This window comes from Rhea pennata, chromosome 2, assembly GCF_028389875.1.
Source record: "Rhea pennata isolate bPtePen1 chromosome 2, bPtePen1.pri, whole genome shotgun sequence".
NCBI lineage: Eukaryota > Metazoa > Chordata > Aves > Rheiformes > Rheidae > Rhea > Rhea pennata.
Genome location: NC_084664.1, coordinates 75998381 through 76023261, shown reverse-complemented (window position 1 = coordinate 76023261; position 24881 = coordinate 75998381). Strand labels below are relative to the sequence as shown.

Below are 24881 nucleotides of genomic sequence, written 5' to 3'. Positions count from 1 at the left end.
ACATTCACCTCCCTGAAACATGTAGGTTATGAAATAAAACAGAATACATTTATTTAAGTGGCAGAACAATATCAAGGCTAGAAACTAATCTCCAAACCTCTCAAATGCTGAAGGAATGAAACATAAGAAAATTCTTCACATTCCCTCGCTGCCTAAAACTTTGTAACAAATTGCTACATACTGAGTGAGTGTTCATTTAAGAGTCATGTCCAGCCACCAAACACGCAGTGTTTCCTCAACAAAGTGACTTGTTAAAAAGGTACTGAAATACTTCTAATAACTTCTCACATTTATAAGTGCACCAAAAAAAAAAAATTATTTCCAGTGCTGTTTTCTGCTTATCTCATCCAAAATACTGCTTACTTTTTTTCTACAGCTGAAAGTGGAGAGCAGTTCTGAGTACTTTATGAGTCAAAATTGTTTTTAATTACAGGAAGATACTAACAATTTTCAGATCCTTACTCTCAAGTAACGGGAATTAATTGAAAGCTAATTCCCTGCTCTAGGCAAGCTTTTTATTTCTTTCTAGAATATATCTCAAGTGCATTTAGTGTGAACTGGGATGAGTCCATACACTGGAGAATCTAAGCAAGACCCCCACAAAAGCTTAAAGTGAAGCTGGAATGCACGCTTAATAGAACACAGGACCTCAGTCCAACACAAAACAGCAAAAAACCTGCAATAATCATTTGTAATGACAGGAGAGCTGACCATTAAATACTGAATTCATTAATTCCTGGATACATAAAGAAATTACTGTGTTGTTGCTAGAAACAGATCATATTTACTGTTCTAATATGAAAAATCACAGAAAAAAAAACATATTTTCATAGAAGGCTACAAGTAGTCTGTGACTATTGAATTACTGATCCATAAGAAAAGAATGTTTAATACTAGATGATATATTTTAGGTAGGTGCATGTGTATAGCCTTCATTGTTATCAGCAGCCACCACTCAAGTACAAAGGAAAGTGCAGCCCAAATGTCTATTTTTCAAAACAGCATGGGATATCTCACCTTGTCCATTTCACTTATACAGTACATATCAGCTTCAAGTCCATGAGTGCCTGCTTGCTGCTGTATTTCCTCAGCTATGGCTTTTGCCTGCCCCTTTTGTGTTGCATACAGGAGTAAAAACCTCCTTTTTAAGTCACAGCACATTTTTTTAAATAAAAATAGCACTTTTTTTAGAGGCTCTGTAGGAAAAAAAAAAAAAAGGAAGGAAAAAGAAAGGTGAATTTATTGCATGCAGAACAGCAAGCGATTACTTTGCTTATTAGATTAAAAGAGAGCTACCTTAAAGGTCAGCAGTACTGGTGTTTAACTTGAAAATTTAGTATCTACTTGAAAGAGAAGCCACTTCTCAGAACCAAGCTGTTTGGAGGCCAAGATTTTGAAGGACCAGTTGGTATTACTTGCATATGCTGTATTGCCTCAATATTGCAGCGAAATAACAATATTCCCAGTATCAACAACCTAGTTTGTTAACAAAGCAATAGAGAAACATATTTCATGAAAATGATTTTTTTTAAACACAATAGGTTTTATTCTTCACTTTAAGTCAGTGACTGCTTTGATCATTTTTCTGAGCTGCACTTGAAAACAAAACAAAACACAAGGACCTGGTGAAGTCAAACTATAATTCCTAAAAAAAAAGGGGGGGGGGGGAAGCCTCATTGACTTCTTTTCTAAAGTCAGTAAGATTTTTGCCTTAATGCCTTTATGCTTTATTGTCCATTATATTGACATTTTAGAATACAAATATTTTTTCATTCCATATTTCCAAAAAGAGTTCCAACTGCTACTATAAGATTTACTTCTTTAATGTTTTTGTCCCTGAAAACAAGAAAACTTCTTATAGAAGCCTTCTGTAGTGTGAACTGCCCTGCCTGCCACAACTCTTGCAAGAAGATACACATCTCGTTCATCCTACGTTATTCATTCACCTGGCCCCTAAAACCTGTAACTATTCCTAGATTAAAAGCTTCTCTCATTTACCCTCCCTTTTTTTTTTTAAAGTAACTTGATACATACACAAAACCACAGACATAAAGAAGACTCCTAAAAGCAGAGAAAGAAAAACAACAAGCAGAATGCTTCTCATGCAAATATTGCAAATTCTTCTTCTGCCAATATTTTGTCACTGCTTATGAGCTGAAGTAGAACTCAAATACATAGAGCTGAACTGCTAACTGAATATATATTTCAAATAGAAGTGTGAGATTTTCTCAAATGCTTAGGCCTAACTTGCTGTACTTCACCTACTGACCCCATACACATTCAACTACATGATGCATTCAGTGCCTAGCCATGTATTTTGATGTATTGAAATCTGTGGCAAAGTGATTTTTTTTTTCCCATTTCCTCCAGGAAGAAAACAAGCATAGCTCAACTGCAGAAGAATAATGCCATATTCTTGGTACTCTACTGATACAGCATGGTATTTCTTTCCACGGTATTATGGAATATATTGCTTATCTTGTTCTTGCTTTTCTGCACTGTACACTTTTGAAAGATGGTATATGCCCCTTTCACATATGTGACCTGGCTCAGCTGAAAGAAATGGACAAAAAACGTGTAATTCTTTACTACTGAGTTTTTCACAGAATCCCTCTAATTCTGCGGTAGCAGAATTTTGTTCCGAAAGAATTTGACTAAGTAACCTCGAAGGAGGAGAGATTCCTGAGGAAGAACTGGGATTTTAATGAATTGAAGCCAGTTTTACATGCCAGGCGCGAACAGCACGACTGCAGCTGCACAAACCTCGCCAGCCACCACAGTCCTCTCGCACCTCCCCCTTTTCCCAGGACGACGCGGCCGCCCGACCTTCCCACGTTAGCGCATTCCTAATAACTGCAATTACGAAGATTTCGCATATATATATATATATATATATATATATGTATATATATATATTGCGAAATACATAAACGCGAAGAAAAAGCCTCCGTCTTCCCCTCAGCCGCCGGCTGAGGGAACCGAACTGCCGCAAGCAGCTGCCGCCAGGCCCGGCCGCCGGCCGAGGCCGTTAAGTCGCGCGGGCGCCCGAGCCTCCAGCCCGCGCCGCGCAGGCCGCACTCTGAGCAGCCGCTCGCACCAACCCGCCGCACGCGCGCGGCTCCGCAGAGCCTCGCAGGCGCCTACGTACCGGCCGCCGCAGCCCCGGGCGCCCCACGGGCCTCGCGCGCCGGAAGCTCCCGGCAGGCGCCGCGCGCGCCGCCGCCGCCCGTCATGGCTGCCGAGGTGAGGGGTGCGGCGCGGCTGCCCGGGGACGCGGCGCCCCTGCTCTGCTTCCGCGGCGCCCTGGGCGGCCGAGTCGGGAGGAGGAGGAGAAGGAGAAGGGCCGCGGCATGGCTCTACTTGTCCCGGGCATGCAGCGGGGGCGCTGGGCCGGGAGGGACGCACGCACCTGCTCCGGCCCGGCCTGCCTCGGGCCGTTGAGCTCTGCCCGCGCCTGCTCGCATTGTGCCGAGCGACGGGGACGGGATGGAGAGGGTGTGGAGGACGGGGTCCTGTCCACACCGTCGCTCTGTGGAGTTCGGTGGGGAGAGACAGGCCCTGGACCTGCTCCAGCTGTAACAGTACAGACTAAATAGCATAACTGTGTGTGCTATGCTGCCTTCAAATATATCCCAGTTACACGGGTACAAAAAAGTATGCTTTCATGCAAGTCACACCTGAGGAACAGGCCTCCAGGTAGTCTCATTAACAAATGAACTTTGCGAAAGAATTGATGTAGACTTTCAAGTTACAGCAGCTCTCCCAGCAGTTTCCTGTTCTTGATGCATTGTCTTGCATGTGTGGTTGTAAAAGACAGATTGACCTGGTCTTGTCCAGCTTCTAAAACTTTTTTGATGTGTTTTTAACAATCCTGGTAATGTTTTACTTTATGCATATAATATATACATATTTTCCCTCATGTAGGTAACCTTTGAGGATGCTCTGGATCCACTATGGCTTTGATTAGTCTAAAAAGTTTCTGGTCCACCACGGCAGCAAGCAGATCCCTGGTCATGACCCTAAGCCAGAGTTTGAACTTTATCAGTGGACAGAAAAAGTCCCAAAAGTATAGCTCCTTAGCCATGAAGATACTATGTTCCAAAGTTAAATCTGAGTACAAATTTTGTAGGAACAACCATATACAAGTGCGGATTCAGTCTCTTTCTGTTAATGAAACAGTGCATTTTTGTGGAGTTCCTGGGAACAGTCCTATATCTGATAACAGATGGATGGATGAACAAATGTTTTTCAAGAAGTTGAAGGGGCTTGATACATCCAAAGAGATTTTTAAATTTCTTAGCTCTCTGGAAATCATGTCTGATATCATGGCGTCAGCAGCCCTGCAAAGGATTTCTGAAGTTGAAGTAGATGACAATGGACTGAAAAACTCTGAGGGAGTATTAGAGAATGAAATTTTCAGGGCATTGTGTTTTCAGTTTGAATATGAATCCTCCAAACTATCAAACACTGGGTTGTTGAATGCATTGCAAGCTTTGATAAAACTGCGTATAGATCCTCAGAGTTCACTGATAGCAAGCTTGATTTCAGAGAGTCAAGAACGGCTTACTAAAGGACAGCTGACCATTAAAAATCTATGTGACCTTGGAGAGACTTTTCTTGATTTGGAAGGCGCAAGTTGTGCAACATTGGAACAAATTTTAAACCACATGCAAGAGAAAGACATTGAGAAGTGGAGTCCTAGTGAGTTGGCAATGGTTTATAGGATGCTGCGGATGAGTGTCAGAGAAGGGGAACGATACCAAGACTTGCTAAACAGAATGAACAGTGTCACTTTATCTATAGCTTCCCAGCTAAGCCCAAAGTTCATAAGCATAATTTTGAATTCACTGGTGGTTCTTCATCAGACTCAGGCAGTTCGCTTAGTCATAACACTATGTAAGCATTCAGTGAAGCATGTTCCTTATTTCACAGATGATGAACTGGTTAGTGTACTGGAAGCCTTCCTATACTTTGGACATCATGAGCAAATTTTTACAGAAGCGCTGGAAACACATGTTCCCAAGTCCATTTTTACCATGTATCCTGAAACAGTCAGCAAAGTCATGAGGTATTGCTGCCAAAAGATGATCCTTTCGAAACCTATCTTTGATGCAGTGGCAGAAGTTTTCATTTCTGATGCTGATGGATTTACCACCAACCAGATTGCTGAGTATATTGTACCATTTGGGACTCTTAACTATCTTCCTCCAAGTGCTACTTCATTGTTTGGGAAACTTGAAAGTATACTATATACTCGCTTTAACCAATTTCAGCCTCACACCTTGCTGAACCTGCTGCACTCCTGTGTCCTTATTCAATGTTACCCAGTAAATTTTCTGCCAAAAATATTTAGTCCCTATTTTCTGCAACAGCTTCAAGGTAAGGGACAGTATTTCTGTCTTTTGCCATGTTCCTCTGTTCTGTTCTGTGGTATGTCACTTGTTAAGCACCCGTTTCTTACCACTTGCATCTGTCTAATGACGTCAAATCAACAGTGGCCTGATTAAGGTGACTGGAGAAGAGAGATCAGGAAGCTGAAGACTGGTGCATCCTTGTCACAGTTGCAGTTATCTTTCAGGTTATATATGGAGACAGGATTTTGAAAACTATGCTATGCAGTCTTAAGCAGAGATTTGAAATCCCTTAAAAGTTTTCTTTCAGGTAATCCTCCTTTCTTGAAAATTCAACCATTCTGTTATCCCCAAGGATTGACCTTTATCTTGCACAGTTTTTAGACTTCAAATTACTCTGTGCAGGAAACATATGTTACTCTTAACTCAAACTGTTTAAACTTCTATGTCTATGCTAGGACTGATGTGAATACTGTAATGAAATCCTATGGAATTGAGCAAACTGAAACAAAGATTGTAGATATTTTAATGTTATGTGGATAATATAGTGGAGTGATATATGATTGATGTAAAATACAGTTTAGCCATTCTGGGTTCTTGTTTCTCTAAATTGTTGCAATGTAATTACTGTCACATGAGGGATGTGGCATAAAGGTAGGACAGTGGGTTGTGAGTCATGAGACTTGATTTTTTTTCCTGGGGGTAGCTGCATGTCCATTAGCTTGGGCAAATCACTTCAATTTTCTGTACCTTTTTCTCATGCCTACATTTTTTGGCCTTTCTTGCTTCTTAGAGTTGGTATTGGCTCTAAGGTGTTTTACTCAGGGGCTAGCCCAGGGAAAGGCCTATTTTGAAAAACAATAGAAATACTAGTAATGCTGTTGTGAAGCTAAAATAGTTCCTCATGCTTGTACATTGCTAGTTAGATTTAAGATTTCATCACCTGTCATCTTAAGAGGAAGTCCTCTGTGAGTTTGCATAAACCATTTCTGAATTTTTTTGTAAGCATCAAAAACATTTTGTTCCCAAGGCTCTGACTAAAGGCAAGATACATTGTCAGAGTTGTCAGGAAGCCTCTGTTCATAGCCTTTACAATAGGGACTAAATTATCATATGATTAAGGAAAGGTACAATAGCTGCTCCACAGTTTACTTCAACCATGTTACAGGCAAGCTTATTCAGAAAAAAAAAAAAAAAAAAAAAACCTTATAAACTTTAGTCAAGGTTAATACAAATTCTGGAGAGAAGTGAGGTGAAGTGTAGCATTGGGAAAACATAATTTGAATTACTGTTATTGGTAAGTAGGTGTTAAAAATCAGCACACAGAATTTGTAAGCCTTAGGCAGCACAAAATGTCTTTTTCAAATATTATTTTGCCTAATGATTGAAATAAGGCCCGGTATCTGCAGATGCTTGTGCAACTTTATTCCCTACTGCCAGGTTGCAGTGTTTTAGACTTTTAGGTGGATTAAAATAAAATCAGATGTGGACTTGTGCTGTCATCATCTTCAATCTTACATTCTTTCAGAGTAAGGATTACTGTATTATGTTCCTGCTTCCACCTTGGTAGTATTTCTCTTTCATATTGTATTACAGTTAGCTTTTGAAAACTGGCAAGAGTAAATGGATAAAGCTGATAAAAATTCAATTGCAGTGCATAATTGTTGGCTTAATTAATTAAACAGAAATGAGAAAAGCTGAACCAGCAAAACATGACAGCATCAGAAAGGTCAGTGCTTACAGATAGGCTAGTATATACATATTTATTTAAGTATTTAGTTAAAACTGTAAGTTGTATTCTAATCCTCGCATATACTTTAATAAGACATAAAGATTGATGCTTTATCCTAGTTTTTAAATTACTTTAAATCTAGAATCTCATGCAGTTGTATGCTTTGGGTATAGAATGCTTCCGTTTGGCAGATAGGATCCCATCTTTCTTGAGTCCTGAGCTCCCTTCTTTTTTTTTTTTATCTGAGCAAATGCCACAGTCTCATCCTTGGCCCTATGCTTTGCCATACTGAGGAAAATATTGCAAAGCTTAGAAAACTACTCTGTGTTTATCCCATCTTGCTTAGTAGATTCAAGAAAATCCTTCTCTCTCCTCACCCACTGCTTCCAAGACTGTTTTTTCTGTAAGGGATGCCTTAACCTAATTGATTTTTTTCAGTCTAGTAAGTTTCTAGAACATCTCGTGTATTTCCTTAGCTGTGATGATTATAAAATCAATCATTTGGGGGCACAAACTTAATATGAGCAACACAGTTATAGGCTGTAGATTTTAAATAGTTCTTTGTTAGAAAGTAAAGCATCTTTTTCAGTTTTATGGGGTTATGAAAGCTAAATCAGAATGTTGACTGATTTCTCTAGATCTCAGCTAAGATTGCTTTCTTAGTAAAACAGCATGTAAGTCCAAGTTTTCAAAGAGATTAGAAATTCAGTGGTAAGCTGTTAGCATGAAGTACCTCAAGACATTGATTGTGGACTTTGGGCTCTTCAGAGACCTAATTGGAAGAATCCCATGGGTTAGGGTCCTAGAAGGAAGTGGCGTCTGTGAGAGCTGGCTAATATTCAAACATCACTTCCTCCAGGCTCAAGAGCAGTGCATTCCCATGAGTAAGAAGTGCAGCGAAAGGGGCAGGAGACCTGCATGGGTGAGCAAGGAGCTCTTAGCCAAAATCAGACAGAAGAAGAAAATACATAGAATGTGGAAGAGGGGACAGGCTACTTGGGAGAATTATAGGAATGCAGTCAGAGTATGTAGAGATGCGTTGAGGAAGGCTAAGGCCCATTTGGAATTGAGTCTGGCAAGGGATGTTAAGGACAACAGCAAGGGCTTCTTCAAATACATCAGCAGCAAGAGGAGGACTTGGGAAAATGTGGGCCCGCTACTGAATGGGGTGGCAGCCCTGGTGACAAGGGATACAGAGAAGGCAGAATTACTGAATGCCACCTTCGCTTCAGTCTTCACTGCTAAGGGCAGCCCGCATGAGTCCTGCAGCCTGGATGTGAGGGAGAAAGTCCAGAGAAGGGAAGACTTTCCTTCGGTTGAGGAGGATAGGATTAGAGACCTTCTGGGCAGGCTAGACATCCACAAATCCATGGGCCCGGATGGGATGCACCCATGGATACTGAGGGAGCTGCTGGATGTTGTTGCCAGGCCGTTCTCCATCATTTTTGAAAGGTCCTGGAGAACTGGAGAGGTGCCTGAGGACTGGAAGAAAGCCAGTGTCACTCCAGTCTTCAAGAAGGGCAAGAAGGAGGACCCAGGCAACTATAGGCCAGTCAGCCTCCCCTCCATCCCTGGAAAGGTGATGGAACAGCTCATTCTGGATGTCATCTCCAGACATACGGAGGAAAAGAAGGTGATGAGGAGTAGCCAGCATGGATTCACCAAGGGGAAACCATGCTTAACCAACCTGATAGCATTCTATGATGGAATGACTGGGTGGGTAGATGAGGGGAGAGCAGTGGATGTTGTGTGCCTTGACTTCAGCAAGGCTTTTGACACTGTCTCCCCTAACATCCTCCTAGGCAAGCTAGGAGGTGGGTTAGATGAGTGGACAGTGAGGTGGATTGAGAACTGGCTGAAAGGCAGAGCTCAGAGGATCGTCATCAGTGGCGTGGAGTCTAGTTGGAGGCCTGCGGCTAGTGGTGTCCCCCAGGGCTCGGTACTGTTCAGCTTTTTCATCAATGACCTGGATGAGGGGACAGAGTTCCTCCTCAGCAAGTTTGCTGATGATCCCAAGCTGAGAGGAGTGGCTGATACACCAGAGGGCTGTGCTGCCATTCAGAGAGACCTGGACAGGCTGGAGAGCTGGGCAGAGAGGAACCTCATGAGGTTCAACAAGGGCAAGTGCAGGATCCTGCATCTAGGGAAAAACAACCCTAGGCATCAGGACAAGCTGGGGGCTGACCTACTGGAAAGCAGCTGTGCAGAGAAGGACCTGGGAGTGCTGGTGGATGACAAGTTGAGTATGAGCCAGCAATGTGCCCTTGTGGCCGTGAAGGCCAATGGTCTCCTGGGGTGCATTAGGAAGACTGTTGCCAGCAGGTGGAGGGAGGTGATCCTGCCCCTCTGCTCAGCGCTGGTGAGGCCTCATCTCGAGTACTGTGTCCAGTTCTGGGCTCCCCAGTGCAAGAGAGACCTGGAGCTACTGGAGAGAGTCCAGCGTAGGGCTACAAAGATGATCAGAGGGCTGGAGCATCTGCCTGTGAGGAACAGCTGTGCGAGCTGGGCCTCTTCAGCCAGGAGAAGAGAAGACTGAGGGGAGATTTTATCAATGTGTATAAGTACCTGAATGAAGGGAGGGTGTCAAGGGGGATGGGGACAAACTCTTGTCACTTGTCCCATGTGACAGGACAAGAGGCAAGTGGCAAAAATTGAACCACAGGATGTTCTGCCTGAATGTGAGGGGGAATTTCTTCCCTGTGAGAGTGACAGAGCACTGGACCAGGTTGCCCAGAGAGGTTGTGGAGTCTCCTTCTCTGGAGATCTTCAAGGCCCACCTGGATGCAACCCTGTCTAACTCTAACATGCTCTAGGTGATCCTGCTGAGCAGGGATGTTGGACTAGATGATCTCCAGAGGTCCCTTCCAACCTTTATGATTCTATGATTTTCAGAAAGTAGAGATTCCCCACGCCCTAAAAATCAGCAAATGTTTTAAAGATCTCAAGTTAGAAAATGAGAAACCTCACAGTATCAGTTGCTTTGAATATGTTCTTTCTAATCGTTATAAAAATACAACAGTCAAAGTTCAGAGTGGGAATTGGAGATTATGATCAGCATGCTTGGCAAATCTTTCTTATCCTATATTATGTTTTTATGATTATGTAATTATATTTTGCACTTAGTATGAAAGATTTTTCAAATGTACATTAATAATGAAATCTCCAGTAATTATGCAGTATAATTTACTACTCGCAGTTACAAGAAAAAATGAATGAAACAGTGAGGATCCTGGAGTCATAACTTGGCAAGGGGGGATTGCAGGAAAGTAAGGAAATGTGTTATTTATCCAAGATCCTAGCTCAGGCTTATTTCAGTAGAACACCATGCTTCTCTGCCATCCTCATTTTTTGTGAAAGAATATGACAGTCTTAACTAAGATCTTGCTAATTTTATGGAGTTTTTTTAATGTTCATGATATTTCTGTAAATCATTTCCTCATTATTCAGAATACTGAATTTCACAACTGATCTTTGCATTTATTCAAGTAAGCTGCTAATGATCCAGAATAAAAAAGATTCTCTACTTTTTAAACTGAATACCTTTTCAGCTAACTTCTGCATGATTGTTTATGTGGTAATATTTTGTTGAGGATGTATCTGAATGCCTGAATATTGTTGTTTCAGCTCAGCCACCTGGTTTGGACAGATTTGTTACCTCCCAGCTAACCCAGCTCTTTCTAACTGCTACCTTGGAGTGCCCATTTTATGAGGTATGGTAGGTGTGAAACTAGACTTGATGTTAACAAGAGGTGATAAAGTCATTAGGAGCCTGTTGATAATTATCTGAAGACTATCTTTCCCAGAAAAATACTGGAATTGGATAAATCAGCTTTTTTTTTCCCCCTGATGAAAATATGAAGTATTTCTGCCTGTTTGACTGAACTGATGTACTTGTATATTGACAGAACCTGACTGCCCCTAGGTTAAGGTTCTTTTTTGTGTTTCTGAGCACTTTGCCCACAACTATTCCTTTTTTGTGTTTGGTTTATAAAGTCTTGGAGCAGCACGGAAGAGATCAGGCAATCTGATGCTGGCCTGACTGCAGGAGAATGGAAACTGTTCTGTATTTCTCATGAGCAGTATGTTCTTCATGATAGTATGGAGGCCTGCTGAGGATGTTCTCATGGTCTTTTTTTAATTTCTAGCATGTCATACCTCTAAGTATCTCATTAGACATGCCTTTGAAATGGACATACTAAATCTTGTTACGTTAATACTTGAAGTAAATACAAAAATGTTGTTGCAGTAAGCCCAGACTTTCTCTCTTAATTGACTGTTTATGAAATGTTTCTAATTATTGCTGAGAACAGCAGTTCTCAGAGGACTGACAGAGAAAGTAATTTTCTTTATTTTTTTCTTCCTAAATGAAATGATTTATGTTTGTTGTTGGTGGTGGTTTTCTTTGTTGTTGTTTTTTTTTCTTCTCTTCACCATTATTTAGGGCCCCAAACTTCTTCCAAAGTATCAAGTAAAGGCCTTTATAATGCCTGACTCTTCTCTGGATGTCCACAATCTCAACAGAGTGAAGACTGGACTACTTTATTTACTGAAAAAAAGAATATATTTTGCATCAGAGGTATCAACACCGTATTACTATACAGTCGGTAAGCAACATTATTTCTTTAGATTAATAACAAAATGTGTGCATACACTGTAGTAACTTTGGATCATGTTTTTTTCCAGAAATAAAAAAGATTGATTTTACTCCTTTTGTGTCAATTCTGAATTGGGAGGCAGGTTTAGCTTGGTTGGTTAGAGTGTGGTGCTGCTAATGCCAAGGTCTTGGGTTCAGTCCCCATGTGGGCTACGCTGAGGGTTGGACTAGATGATCTCCAGAGGTCCCTTCCAACCTTACCATTCTATGATTCTGTGATTGCACTAACAAATACAGAAAAAGTAAACCAGGATACAAAAGAGACCATACAGAAGATCTGAAATGAGGAAATATGATAGGAAATCTATGTAAATACATTATCAAAGTGAGTAAGAAGAATAAGGAGAGAAAAGAACTGCAGCATTACTTTGGAACATTGCTTGGATTTACTCATCCAGTATGCACTGAGAATAGTTGATAACACTTGTATTCTTTATTGATTCCCCTTTTACCTACCCTGTAAACAATTTGAATAGTATAAAGCAAAACATGGCAATGCCACTTGCCTCCTTTATCTGCTTTGGAGTGAGCTGGAGGGTTGGCAGCACTCTTCATTGCTCACCTAAGCTCTTCCTGCCTTAGCAAGAACTACTGAGTACGTACAATCAGAGGGAGTTTGTGGAGTGGAAGAGAGAAGTGGGCAAAAGAGCATGTTTTGTGCACCACGAAGGAGAGAGAGAGAAGGTAATGATGAGGAAAGATGTGTGCCAAAGAGGGCTAGAGGTTAAGGAAGATGATCAGGGAAGGACCCCAGGATCATCAGAGGGAGAAAAAAAAAATCAGAGAGGGGTTCCAGAATTACTCTGCATTTCAACCTGAACATGAGGTTGAAGTTGGCAGGAGTTAGGTCCCAACATCCCTTTTCAAAGTCAGATCATCTATAAAATTAGGGAATTGGTAAGGGAAAAAAAGATGGGAATGAGAATCATTCAGAAAAAAGTATTGATATAGTATTTTTATTATTTTATAAAACAATAAATTGTAAGGATGAGAATTACAGTGAGTGGTTTGTTGTATGAAATGGGTTTTAATTTCACTTCTCTTTTCATCTATACTAGATATTGAGATTAAATTAGATGAAGAAGGCTTTGTACTGCCTGCTGCCCAGTGTGAAGAGGTACACAGAAGGTAAGAGAATAACAGAAACCATGAGTAAAATGTTGATTAACACTGACAAAAATTAAAATAACAGTGACAATATTTTGATATATAATACTTGTGCTTGATTTTAGAATTGCGCTCTGTGTTGATGGTCAAAGTAGATTTTGCGTTAACAGTCACCATCTGTTGGGAGAAGAAGCTATTAAACAGAGGCATCTTAAGTTACTTGGTTATGAAGTTGTGCAGGTAAAGTCCAAAGACAGCAGTTTGCTTTTGCTATGGCTAACAAAACAAGTAAAAAATAACTGCTTTACAGTGGTTAAAGCTGTTGTTGCAATTAGTTCCCAAGGCAGATGTAGTCTTGCCCTTTCTATGTTATGTTCCATCTGCCTAGCTTTTGCCTTTTGTGCGTCCATTACATAAATTCCTTTTTTTTTTTCTCTTGGATTAGTATCTTCTTTGTGCACAGACAGTTGCTGCTTGAAAGAGTACATGTCTGTAGTAACTAAGATTGCCTTAAATGAAAGTGTTATCTGAGAGTTAAGTGGGATCAGATTTTTAATCAAATACTTTTTTAAAAGATCTGAACTGTGAGCATGAAAAACAGGAAAGGAACTGCTTTGTATTTTTAGTAAAAAAGACTAATTCCTTTATTTTCCATGTTGAATAAATAACATTTGGGTTATTTTACCTTTAAACGTATTTTGAATTAAAACAGCTACTTGTAAATTTCCAAGATTAATTTTTTGTTTATAATCACTTACTACATAAATCTAACTCCTTTAACTTAGCCTTAACTGTAATGAATATCGCTCTTTGTTTTGCGGTAACCTCCCATCCCATGTCAGAGATTCTGACAAGATGAACATGTCAATAATACACTTAGGATTAAAGGCTTAATTTTAAAGAAGAAAACTCTTTGACATGTGGTTTTATATCTGTTTATCTAAAGGATACTGAATCTAACCCAGTTGCTTCTTGAAAGATATTTCCAGCAACATTTTTTTAATTTCACTTTCAGATTCCATTTTTTGAAATAGAGAATCTAAAAAATTGCAGAAAAATGGCAGCATATCTACGCAAAAAAATATTTCCTCATGCTTATGGACTCAGATGCTGACACTGGTGAAGAATACAGCATTGCAAGTTGATCTTCTGTACTATCAAGTGTAAATATTGTGTATGGAGGAAGAAATCTGTTTTCTATATAACTCTTTAAGATGATTTCAGCTTGTAAATGTGAGACCTTTCAATATTTGGACAATTGATATGTAAACAGTAATAAAAAACAACATATTTTCTTAAGTTTTTTTTTAATAAATATTTGCTACGAATTAGCAGGTGTAAAAGTCAAGCAGTCAGTGCTGCATTTCCTTTGTATTTGCACAGTTTCTAACTAACATCAGCAAGTGAACAGTTGTCACTGTCTTTAATGATGCTGTCCATTGTCGAATGCTCAAAATGTACCATACTCACAGCTGGTGCTCTTTTTCACAGCATAAAAGGATATTATGTAATTCACTCTTAGCTGTCTGTGTGACTTCCCAACTGTTGCATAAAATTAAAATACACAGTAGCTCCAATGACAACTTTCAGTCTAAACTGAAACTGATGGTTTATCACATTAACATTTTAAAGCTCAGAAGTAGGTATGTCCTATATCGTCATATTTTATGCATGAGTATAAATTCTGTCAGAAGGATGGAACAAAGAACTGCAAGCAGTAACCACTTCAGCTGGGAAAGATACCATGACTTGAATCAACATGTTAGTTTACAGATGGTTAAAGGGGAAGTATCAAAGCTTAGTTCTGATCATATAGCATGTACTTGATGAACTGTGACTTAAAGATCAAAATACTATATTTTCAGATTAGATTATGCTTGCTGCCCTTTGAGGAGTTTTTATTTGTGAGTAACAAAACAGACTTACTGCATCACCCAGTTTGATTCTAACTATTTTGATTTGATACAGAAAAAAAAATACATAAAACTTTTTCATCCTTAAAGTTCCATATATTTTATCAGTAGAATGTGACTTTTCCCTTTGAACGTTAATAACTTGTGAATTGCAGGTGTCTCTCAGTTGTCCAAGCAATGCCTAGAGATTTTTGGGTGCAACATCTAAATCTGGAAAATGATTTACATTGTGTCCTACCATACATTCTTTTCACATTAATTCGTTGTTCTTGTGAAACCCTTACTCACAGTAGTGTGTCAGCACTGACAGATGAGGGAGCAAAAAGAAGTCAAGAGATATTTTCTGCTAGTATAATAGGAAGCTTACAGCACTTCAGTAAGCTACTAGTTGTCATCCTAGCAAAAGAAATTGAGGGAGAACAATTGAAAGGTGTCTGCAGACATTTACAAAAAAATTCTCCCTAATACAAAAGATATCATCAAGGTACTCATTTGACAGTAACAACTGAACATTGAAGTAGGAAGTCAACCACTCAGAACTTAATGAGAAAAAAGTAGTAGGAGGGACAACTTGTTGAAAGCCTTTAAAATGAGGGATGAGAAGAGATTAGAAGAGGATGACAAAACAAAGAAATGAGATAGGAAAACTGATAATAGCATATGGTTAGGTCTTGATGAGTCATGCTTTCCTTTTTCCGTAGTGGAAGTGAACTGGAGACATATCTTTCTCATGCTAGCCAGAAGGTGGTGATGTTTTCAAATAATTTGTTTTCATGCAGTTTTCAAACAGATCGTTTGTATGTATAATAACTAGGAGGACACTTAAAAGAAGTAATTTGTACAGATTATCCCAAACTAAAAATAACCTGGATAGAATAGGGCCATATTTGATCTCAGTCTTCCTTGGCATGCATTTGATGCTGATTCTTGTAAAAATCACTCTGATGTTGTTAGAAAATGTGTACTTCTCACATTGCTCTTACTGTGAGTCCTCTTCAGTTAATGTTACTGGATTTGTTTCATGGGATATTTATTGTTGAAAAGGAATGTAGCAGTTACTGTCCTTGTCTCTTGTCATTACTTGCTAAAAAAGGAAAACTTGCAGGTCATAAATAATGAAAGTGGCAAACATCTCGCAGAATGGGCTGCTGTTTGTACTCTGATTCTTACATCATGCTGCAACAAACTAGATTGATTGCAGAACTTTCTGCGTATGCACATCCCAGATTAAATTGTTGTTTTTATTTTTTTTATTAGCAGACCCACTGTATTTGCAAATGATCTAGGCTTGCTGTTCGTAAGTGCCTAACAGAACTCCAGTGTCAATCAAAGCTGTGGACTTTCAGTCCTTTTCTTCAGGTATAAGCAGTCTGGCTGTCATTCCTTATTGAACAATATTGCTTCAGCTTTAAACAACAGCAGGATTGATGGCTCCTGAGAACCAAACTGATGTGTATCTTTTTATGTTCCATCTCCTGAAATTATTTTAAAACTGATGAAAATACTGGATTGAGTAAGGATACAAAGCAGTAAATGTTTAAGCAGATTTAGGCATTTACTCTAGAAAGGCTTTTTAAATGAATACTGCTCAATTCTTGTTTTTTTTTCTATCCTTGCTAAGAAACTATTTATTTAGTGTTTGTTCTCTTAGGTTTTTGTTTGTTTGTTTGTTTGTTTTTGCAGTATTGGATAGAGATCCAAAGATATTTTTTCTTGTAGCTATGCTAAACAGATCCCTCAGATACCATTTGTATAATTAAGTCAGCAAAATGGATGCTTGAAAATAGCTAAGCCTGGATTTTAGTGTCTGTTTAAATGCCAAGCACTCAGAAGTTCCCTTAGACTGACTTCCACTTGGAGTGTACTGAAATTGCTAAATTTTTAGCAGTTCTGAAAGTCAGACCATTTTTTACATGCTCATCTATAGGTAAGGCTATCTATTTTGGAAAATCTGGGTTGTATCTCAACTGTTTCACATATGGCGTATGACACTAAGCAGTTTTTCAGTAGTGCTTTGAAGATTAAGAAATCAGTGACCATTGATGCCTCGATGAGCAAGTGTGCCTAAATGTTAAGCCTGTGAACAGTTACGTAGAATCACTGCATGAAATAGCACAGGCAGTGCTATTGACCCAACAGGTCCTTTGTTTCTAGTGTTACTTCCTAAAATGTTCAGTTCTTGTGACGCTCTTCACAAGATTTTAATGAGACTGTAAGAAGAGATTTATTTTGAATTAGCATGAGAGAAGGTACAGCTGCTAATTCATCCCTTTTTATTCCAAACCACTCTCATTAACTAAAATAGTAGAGGAAAAGGCAAAAACACTGCCTTCTTTATTGATGCTCACATCATTTGTTTTGGGTTTTTTTTTTTATAGCACGTAAGTGTTGCTGGCAATCACAGTTATAAGAGATTTAACATGGATCCAGGCTTGGAGAAGGCTTTTCCAGTAAGCAGGTGATTCCGTTTTTCCTGTAGAATTCTGCCTGCACGTGATTAATCCTGGCGTGATCTCTGATCAGCTGCTCTACAGGCTTTTTTATGCGTCTCCCATAATCTGAAGATGACAAAACAGCTACAGGTCTTGCCATTTCCTGTGAAAATACAAAATTCTCCTTATAAGAAAATGACAGAGCAAATTCTAGACAATTACTGCTAACTATGCTATGGTCTGGGCTAAAACAACAGAACTGTATAGCATCTGCTATAGGAAGGTATATTTATTTAGCAGTGAACTGTACTCTTACAGTTCCATCCTTGACCTATTTTTTTTAGGTGTATTAATAAAACATGAATATATCACTGGCTGACAATATTATGGGATATAGAGTTGTGCCCTGAATTACTGTGGACTGATCATATATATATATATATATGTATGTATGTATGTATACACACACAGGTGGTGGTGATTACCATGTGATTATTGACAAACTAAATACTGTATTACTGAAAAGTGGCACAGATACTTTGTTTTCATTTTTATTTATTATTTTCATTGTTCACTGACTTGCTTAATTCATCTAAGACAAAATGGATTTAATCTATGTACCCTACTACAGGAACACATACTGTGCTTGCACAAGTCAGTGAAACCACTACCTGAAAAACACCTAAGCTTAAAGAAAAACTCCGAGTAGCCACTGGTCCATGCAGCTTTTCCATGAAGAACATAAAGTTTATGCTACTGGATTTTTGCAGAATTAAAGATTTTACTAAAAATGCTTGTAGTTGTAAAATTATCAAAATAACTATTCTGTGATGATGGGAAGTGAACTTGTTGGGAAAAAAAAACAACCCAGAAAGGATTATTTTTCAGCCTGTACTTAGTATACTGCTCTTTAAGTGAGTATGCAATCACTGTCTGCAATCTGCAGTTCCTTCCTGTGCTACAGCACCAGGGAGCTCTGGAGGCAGAAGGGAAAGACAGGATCTGTTTGTTTTTCGTTCCCTAGCCAAAGGTCTCGGATATATCAGGCTGTGTGCGTGTTTGCGCAGCAGCTAAAACAACGAGCCTTGGCCCCTAGTGTGTTTACCTAGTATTATGATATAAATAATATCTACAAGGAACAACAAAATACAGAGCCCATACCACAGTTTGGATGCAATCTCTAGATTGACGATTGCTGGGAGGATACTGCAAACCCTTTCTTCAAACAAAGCAGAAAACCTCATTCCCAAACAACCATTCTCCCCTCAACTCGCACTCTCACCTGTCTTACTCCACCCCATTAAAAGCTATTCAGTACAACATCTTTTAACTACACCAGGACAAAACAGTCAAGAAATGTGGCAGGTAGAAAGATAAAACCGTTTCTTCCCCTCACTTGTGGATAAATGTCGAAAAGGGCAAAATGAGAGACTTTGTGCCCTCAAGGAGGACTTTTGCTAGGGATACATGTTTTACAGTGTGAATGACAGGCAGCAGTATGTAATCCTGTAATCTGTATTTAAGAGATTTCAAATTTTCCAGCATTTGCCTGGGAAGAGTCCCACTACATGGCTTTGTGGCCTGTAATTCTGCCACTAGAAATCGGCAACAGCATCCAAGAGAAAGCACTCACACTGCCGTCGCTGTTACATGTAGATAAACTGAGTATCTTGATTGTGTTGCTAGACTCCCTGAGTGCTCCAAAGCTCCCTGCCGAAAAGGAAGGGCTTGCTTGTATGGGGTTTGCTTTTTTCACTTCTAAGAAAGGATTGTATTGTGGTGGATCCAGCCTGCCTCCTTTTAGTGCTGTACTAGAAGAGTGTCAGTCTTCAGCCTTTTTATTTATGATATCTTATAATATAAATACTATTATATGAAGTCTCTGAGTGCCATTAAGAGAGGGAGTTGAGTATGGGACATTCATTTAGTTATGGGAAATTCTAGCGTTGGATGATCCTCCTATGCACGAGGATCATGCTGTAACATTTACAGCTACATTTTTTCTGTGTCTCTACACTAATTATAGGCCTGGATTAAGGGTCACCTGCTCAGAGTAGTTCCCAGGCAGAGCTGCTCACGTGTGTTGCCTAACAAGACTGGTATGTTTTCTGGCCCATGGGCATTTGCTTCCTAAAGACAAGTTTTGCAGATATCGCAAGACACAAGATCTCAGTAAAAAACCTTAACCCTGCATTAATAAAATAAAAATAGAAATCTCCAGGATATTAAAGAGCAGGAGCAAGCTCAGGAAAAGGAGAGGGGAGGAGTGTTTCTATCCGTTAGCTCTTTCTTCTAAACCTCCAGGCTGAGGACATAAGTGTCCTCCTTCCAATTCCTTTGCTCCCATATAGATTTCATTATAAACAGTAAAACTGCTCATGATCTGCAAGAGCATCAAAATAAACAATGGCTTTAAGAAAGATCATTATAAAATTATCAGAGGCTTACCTCATCATTTATGTTAAGGCCTTGGTTCTTCGCATGTTCTCTGTCACATCGGTGAAGATACTTGTTGTAACCCACTGGTCTTTTAAAAATGGAATCGTAAGTGTAAACACTCCCTGTCTTGAGAAAAGGGGGAAAAAGGCTAATATATAGTATTGTTCAACATTTTAGGTTATAGAATATATATAGTCAAATCAACAGTTAAACAGTGCACATACAGCTTTAGATGATGGCAACTGTAACATTATTGAGTTACTCTTAGCAGATTTGTGTCATTTGGAATAGTCTGGAATAAAATCATCTAGTGACAGGTTTTTTTTGAGCTTTTTCTTTTATGTATTCAGCTCATCTCTGAAATTTCCCTTGTGGAAACTTTTTTCTGTTTTCCCCTGTAATCTAGTGTAACTTTTGGAAGTTTGACTACTTTATTTATTTTGCTTTTTCTTATCTGAACTTTCTATTCTCCTTCTTAAGTATCTAAACTTGTCAAATGATCTGTCACTGTAATGCAAAAGTAAAGCAGGCAGTTTCAAAATTCATTTGGAAAGAAAAGGACACAGTTACCCTGCAAGGGAATCATCTTTTAACTTCTGAATAAAGCAGAATTCTGAACAGTTTAGAGATGTGCCATACTGGTAATCTTGTGGTCAAGTATGCATAAAAACATACTTCTTGTATGTATGTGTGTGTGTGTGTATATATATATATATATAAAAGCAGAATATTATTGCATTTATGATATCTGCTGACACAGTTACATCCTAACAAGTAATATGGAAGACCTAATTTGCTAAGAAATGCATTAATGAGATTTAATCAAGAAATTCTGATTAGTGCATGTATTTCAAAGAAACAAAGTTTTGAAAGAAAGAAAAGCAAAGACCCCTGTTTTAATAAGCTTCATTAAAATCTTCATATTCAGTTAAGGATGTCAATCCATCACTGATTTTGTGCACCACTAACTGCAAATCTGAAAAGGCATGCATTTTGTTGGGTTTTTTTTTACTCTGAGTTTACAGTACACCTAATTTAGCCTTGAAAAGTTCATGTCTTATGGCTATTACCCTTTCCATTGCTATGCTCCAAAAATATTCAAATTAGGGCAGGTCAAGAAGGCTACATGAGCCCCGCTGAAAGGAAGCCTCAGATAATAATGCTACTTAGACCTGGCTGGCACTTCAGGCTGCTTTTTGGAAGGGCAGGGGAGAGATGGTTTGATTTTCAACCTATCTAACCCTTCTTTTCTCAGAAATCATCAAACCTAACAGAATTTCACGCACATTTAAAAGCATCTGAGCTGTCACCTCCACTATTTCCCTGCTCCCTTGCTTACCCTTTCCTCTCCACATTAGTAATTTTATTCATAATTTTAGGGGAGGTTCCACCATAAGCTTATATATTAGCTTATGGAAAACAATATAGGGAGTAATTGTCATGCAAGGGATTAAAAGGCACGAATTCTTGGCTTCTGGCTATGTGCTGAGGACATCTTCCTCTATTTCTCTCTGCTTCAGTTTCTGAAATACAGTTGATTTTAGGTCTTTAAAGATGAAAAAAGGAATGAAATTCCCTTTCCTATATAAATAAAAGTTAACTGTGCAGAAGAATGGGTCAAATCCATTTCTCCCCCTGGCTGAGGCTTGCCTTGTGTAGAAACCTATTAAACAGCTGTTATCACTTTCTGTTTCCATGCCACTGGAGCAGCATTTTCTGCAAACCAGGTCATCTGGAGTGTGAAAGCGGACTTTATATTGTAAACAAAAGCTCTACCATATGGTTGCTAATTTCCTGCAGCCGGGATATATGTTCTCCCTGCAAGTCCCATCAGGGAGATCCTGTTCCACAGGATATATCCACTAGGTTACAGTAAAAACAAACAAACAACAAACAAACTTACATATACGCACAATAGGAATAACTTGAAATGAGAAAGTTTCAAGTGGTGAATGCCAAGGGGAAGAAGACATCTCCTTGAGGCCTAATGTGCTTAATTCTGGAGAGGAGAAATGCCTTTGTCCACTCAGGGTTTCACTGAGAGTCAAGGCTAAGTAGCTCCCTGCTCAAGGTTGAATGTTGTGAATCACATTTTAAGGCTTCTAACTTTCACCAAACACCAAACACTTTCACTAGTGAGAAGTTTAGAGACTTCACACAGGGCTGTAGGACTCCATTCCAGTATTGTCTAAACAAATATAATGCCATTCTATATATCACATAATCTGAGTGCCTTTACAGACTTAGGTTAAGCTACTCTGAAAAGTATAGCAATTTATTCTGAAAGATACTCTGAAAGAATTATCTGCAAGTGTTAAAAAATCCTGTTGTGCTAATATTTTATGGATATTGTTACAAATATATATTGCCGTAATATTGCTATATTATATTACTGTCATAGATACTTCAGAACTTTTCATAGTTCTTTTTTGTGATAAAGCTGTTATGTTCAATGTCTCATATGACTATATGCAAAGCATTGGTATGAGTCTCCTACCTCATCTGTTACTATATGTTAAGTGTCAGTGTTCCATCCTCAGAAATATTCAGGTATCTATGCATGTTTTGAGCAGCTCTATTGATTTTTTGTATTAAAGGTGAGCACGTGCAAAACTGGTGTGGTGCATGCTGAAACCCCCGACGGGAAAGGGAGGAGTTTCTCATAAAAGGGTTGCTGATAGTGCATGTTTGACTGAAAAAACAAGGCTCTGCCTCCCAGCCCAGGGACAGATGATGCTTTTCAATGTCCAACTGCTAGCCCTTAAAGACAACTGTCACCTGCATTTCGAGGCGAAGCCAAAGCTCCTGATCGCTAGTGCTAGGCTTGGTGGGTCCTTAACCCTTGTGCGGCCTCGGGGAAATCATTTCTCTACTTTTCTTTCCCCACCCAGTGAAAGATATTACCCTCATTTTCTATCCCCACGTGACAAGCATCAGTTACACTTTGCAGAGGCCTTTGAAGATGAAAATTGCTATTTCAGTGCCAAGTTACCACAATAGATCGCCTAGCTCCAGGAAAAAGGGCAACATTTTGGTAGAACTGATTTAGTAGGCCTTTAAAATATTAATGGGATTTTTTTTTCCAAACACTTGAGTGACTTCATCTCTCATGATGAGGCCTAAACCATTGTTTAGCAATTGAATGCAATTTAATTAAACTGCACAGAAATCTACCACGAAGTTTTGTTATTTTATGTCTTCTTACTGATTTCCCTGGGGCTCTGCGCAGCTCTAGCCATTTATTTTTATCCCCAGCCTGTAAATTACGCTCCAGGGAGGCAACATCTTCTAGTTGCCAAGTATCTTTTCTGCTATATACGGCTTTACTTTCAGGGAATGAGCGCGCGGGCTCATGTCTCCTTAAAATCAGTGGTTTTACTTTTACTTTTCCCTGGACCTTCTCAAGCTTTTGTGACTCCCCCTGACTTGCTCTGCCTGCTCTCATGTGTGTGTGTGTGTGTGTGTGTGTGTGTGTGTGTGTGTGTGTGTGTGTGTGTGTGTGTGGATATACACACATATATTTGTATGTATACTCCATTTGCGCTCACCTTGGCCTCTTGGTGGAAATAGCTGACCTCTGGCAGATCCCGCCGCCCCGGCGGGATGTAGCTGAAGGCCGACTGGGCCGACAGCGGCAGCTGGTGTTTCCCTCTCACCGGAGCACCCGGATTCTCCTCCTCTTCCTCCTCCTCACCCCCCGCAGCGTCTCTGGCGTCCCGGGCGCTCTGCATCGCCGCGACAGAGCCGGCCCCGGGGCCGAGGGCAGCGGCAGCGGGTGCCCGGAGCGGCCGCGTTGCACCGTCTCTAGGTAACGTTGGGCCCAGAGGGCCGGGAGGCCGCGCCGAGGCCCGCAGCGGGAGAGGGAGTGGGGAGGCCAGCGCCTCCGCCGTTTCCTGGAGCGCTTTTCTGCCGGCCCTGGCCCCGGCCCCGGCCCCGGCCCCGGCCCCGGCCCCGGCCCGGCAGCACAGCCCGCCGGGGAGGCAGGACCGGCTGGGACGCCCCCGGGGACGGGCGGTGATTGAAGGCCGTTTGCCAGGGTAAGAGCCCCCCGCCGAAGCAGGGCACGGCACCACCGTCCAAGCCGCCGAAGTAAATAACCTTCCACGTGGAGTGTCATAGCAATTTTAAGTTGAGAGGTTGAATAAAAAACACAAATTGAGCATTGCCCACAGAATTAGGATTTTGAGTCTGGAGGAGTTCTGCAGTTACAGGACTAGTGCTGCAGGACAGCTTTGAGGCATTGCTGTTAATTTTGCTGTTAGTGGTTTTTGGCAAGTGCTTTCACAGCGGCAGCGTTCTTGCACTGTCACAGCCAGTGACTTATGCTGCTGTGTTAAATGTGTGCTGCTGAAACGAGGCAGCACTAGCAGTAAGTGAATTTTCTTGGCAATTTAAAACAAATGGGCATGTAATGAATGGTGTGAGGGCAATGGGGCAATTGTTTTGATTGTCACTGTCAAAAGTTTGTCTTGAAATACAGCTCAGTTCGGAGACCCAGACGTCAAAAGTTGCTTTGCATTCACTTTCTTAAGGAGAAGAAGTTGAGTTTGCTCCTTTTTTATTTTTTTAAGGGAATAGCATTATTCTCCTAAGATTCCACTGCTAAGATTTCTGAATTTTGAACAAACTAATTTGTATTTTTATAGCCAGCAAGGTGTCGCAAAGGAAGCGTGGCTGTTCTGAAATATCAAACTAGCTTATGTAATTACTTAGCAAGAAAGTTCCCAAAGAAACTGGCTAAGCAAAGGATTACAGTGTGGGAGGAGGACAGCCGACGGACAGCTAGGCGTGCCGTTAAAGCCCAGAATAGCTGCGGTAGCTGTCCTTGCTACCAGCTGGCAGATCTGTTTCAAACTGGCCGCGCTTGCAGCTGGGACGAATGGCCTGTTGTCAAATTTAGGCTCAGCAATTCAGCTCACGTCCTCGCTGTGTGGCCTCACCAAGGATCAGGTCGCTGCCCGTCCCTGGCGCTCTGCTGAGCCACTGGGAGGAGATGGATGCTGCAACCCTCATCCTGGCAAAAGAGGCTGCAGCAAAAACGACTCTCAAATTCTGGCCTCTTAGCAGGACACAGCATTGGTCCTCACTTTGGTGAGGCCGAGGCTGTCATTTCACACAAGTGCTTGTTTCAGCTGACCTCCGAGTGAGCCACAGCATTTCTCAGAGAAGTAGGCTCTTTAGAGGTGCTCTAGGTTAGAGAGAAGCAACTGTGCATCACCAGCAAAATTTTTATACTTTTCAGGGCTCTTTATG

At 40.3% G+C, this 24881-nt stretch overlaps 3 protein-coding genes and 1 long non-coding RNA gene across 6 annotated transcripts in view; 2 read left to right on the top strand and 2 right to left on the bottom strand.

The window, feature by feature from the left end:
* Nucleotides 1-3167, bottom strand: part of MTRR (5-methyltetrahydrofolate-homocysteine methyltransferase reductase) — a 30773-nt gene extending 27606 nt beyond the window's left edge. Inside the window, exons 1-2 of one of the 2 annotated variants that reach the window (XM_062567988.1) lie at nucleotides 3149-3167; nucleotides 1018-1196 (exon numbers count right to left, since the gene is read on the bottom strand). In XM_062567988.1, the coding sequence (XP_062423972.1) occupies nucleotides 1018-1161 (144 nt within the window). In that variant the 5' untranslated portion in view covers nucleotides 1162-1196; nucleotides 3149-3167. Of the gene's footprint in view, nucleotides 1-1017; nucleotides 1197-1296; nucleotides 1405-3148 lie in introns of those variants that run through there. The other variant, XM_062567989.1, reaches the window with a different exon arrangement.
* Nucleotides 3168-3224: 57 nt separating this feature from the next.
* On the top strand, nucleotides 3225-17558 carry FASTKD3 (FAST kinase domains 3). Its single transcript, XM_062569788.1, has 7 exons — nucleotides 3225-3243; nucleotides 3925-5379; nucleotides 10708-10793; nucleotides 11525-11687; nucleotides 12796-12865; nucleotides 12970-13084; nucleotides 13860-17558. The coding sequence occupies exons 2-7, from the start codon at nucleotides 3954-3956 to the stop codon at nucleotides 13956-13958; spliced, it is 1959 nt and encodes a 652-aa protein (XP_062425772.1). The 5' UTR covers nucleotides 3225-3243; nucleotides 3925-3953; the 3' UTR covers nucleotides 13959-17558.
* Nucleotides 17008-23540, bottom strand: CFAP90 (cilia and flagella associated protein 90). Its single transcript, XM_062569789.1, has 3 exons — nucleotides 23177-23540; nucleotides 19638-19754; nucleotides 17008-17352 (listed from the first exon to the last, which is right to left on the bottom strand). Exons 1-3 carry the CDS (start codon nucleotides 23357-23359, stop codon nucleotides 17173-17175), a joined length of 480 nt encoding a protein of 159 aa, XP_062425773.1. The 5' UTR covers nucleotides 23360-23540; the 3' UTR covers nucleotides 17008-17172.
* Nucleotides 23272-24881, top strand: part of LOC134137160 (uncharacterized) — a 33000-nt gene continuing 31390 nt past the window's right edge. For both annotated transcript variants that reach the window (XR_009957630.1, XR_009957631.1), the window contains exon 1: nucleotides 23272-23436. This is a non-coding gene — a long non-coding RNA (uncharacterized LOC134137160). The remainder of the gene's footprint in view (nucleotides 23437-24881) is intronic.

What these genes read in the sequence shown, in the direction of transcription:
- FASTKD3 (XM_062569788.1), top strand. Translation starts at nt 3,954, where the DNA reads ATGGCTTTGATTAGTCTAAAAAGTTTCTGGTCCACCACGGCAGCAAGC. An exon ending in TTTTCTGCAACAGCTTCAAG is followed by an intron (nt 5,380 to 10,707) that starts GTAAGGGACAGT and finishes TTGTTGTTTCAG; the next exon opens with CTCAGCCACCTGGTTTGGAC. An exon ending in TGTGAAGAGGTACACAGAAG is followed by an intron (nt 12,866 to 12,969) that starts GTAAGAGAATAA and finishes GCTTGATTTTAG; the next exon opens with AATTGCGCTCTGTGTTGATG.
- CFAP90 (XM_062569789.1), bottom strand. Translation starts at nt 23,359, where the DNA reads ATGCAGAGCGCCCGGGACGCCAGAGACGCTGCGGGGGGTGAGGAGGAG. An exon ending in ATTTCCACCAAGAGGCCAAG is followed by an intron (nt 19,755 to 23,176) that starts GTGAGCGCAAAT and finishes CCTTTTCTCAAG; the next exon opens with ACAGGGAGTGTTTACACTTA. An exon ending in GCCTTAACATAAATGATGAG is followed by an intron (nt 17,353 to 19,637) that starts GTAAGCCTCTGA and finishes GTATTTTCACAG; the next exon opens with GAAATGGCAAGACCTGTAGC.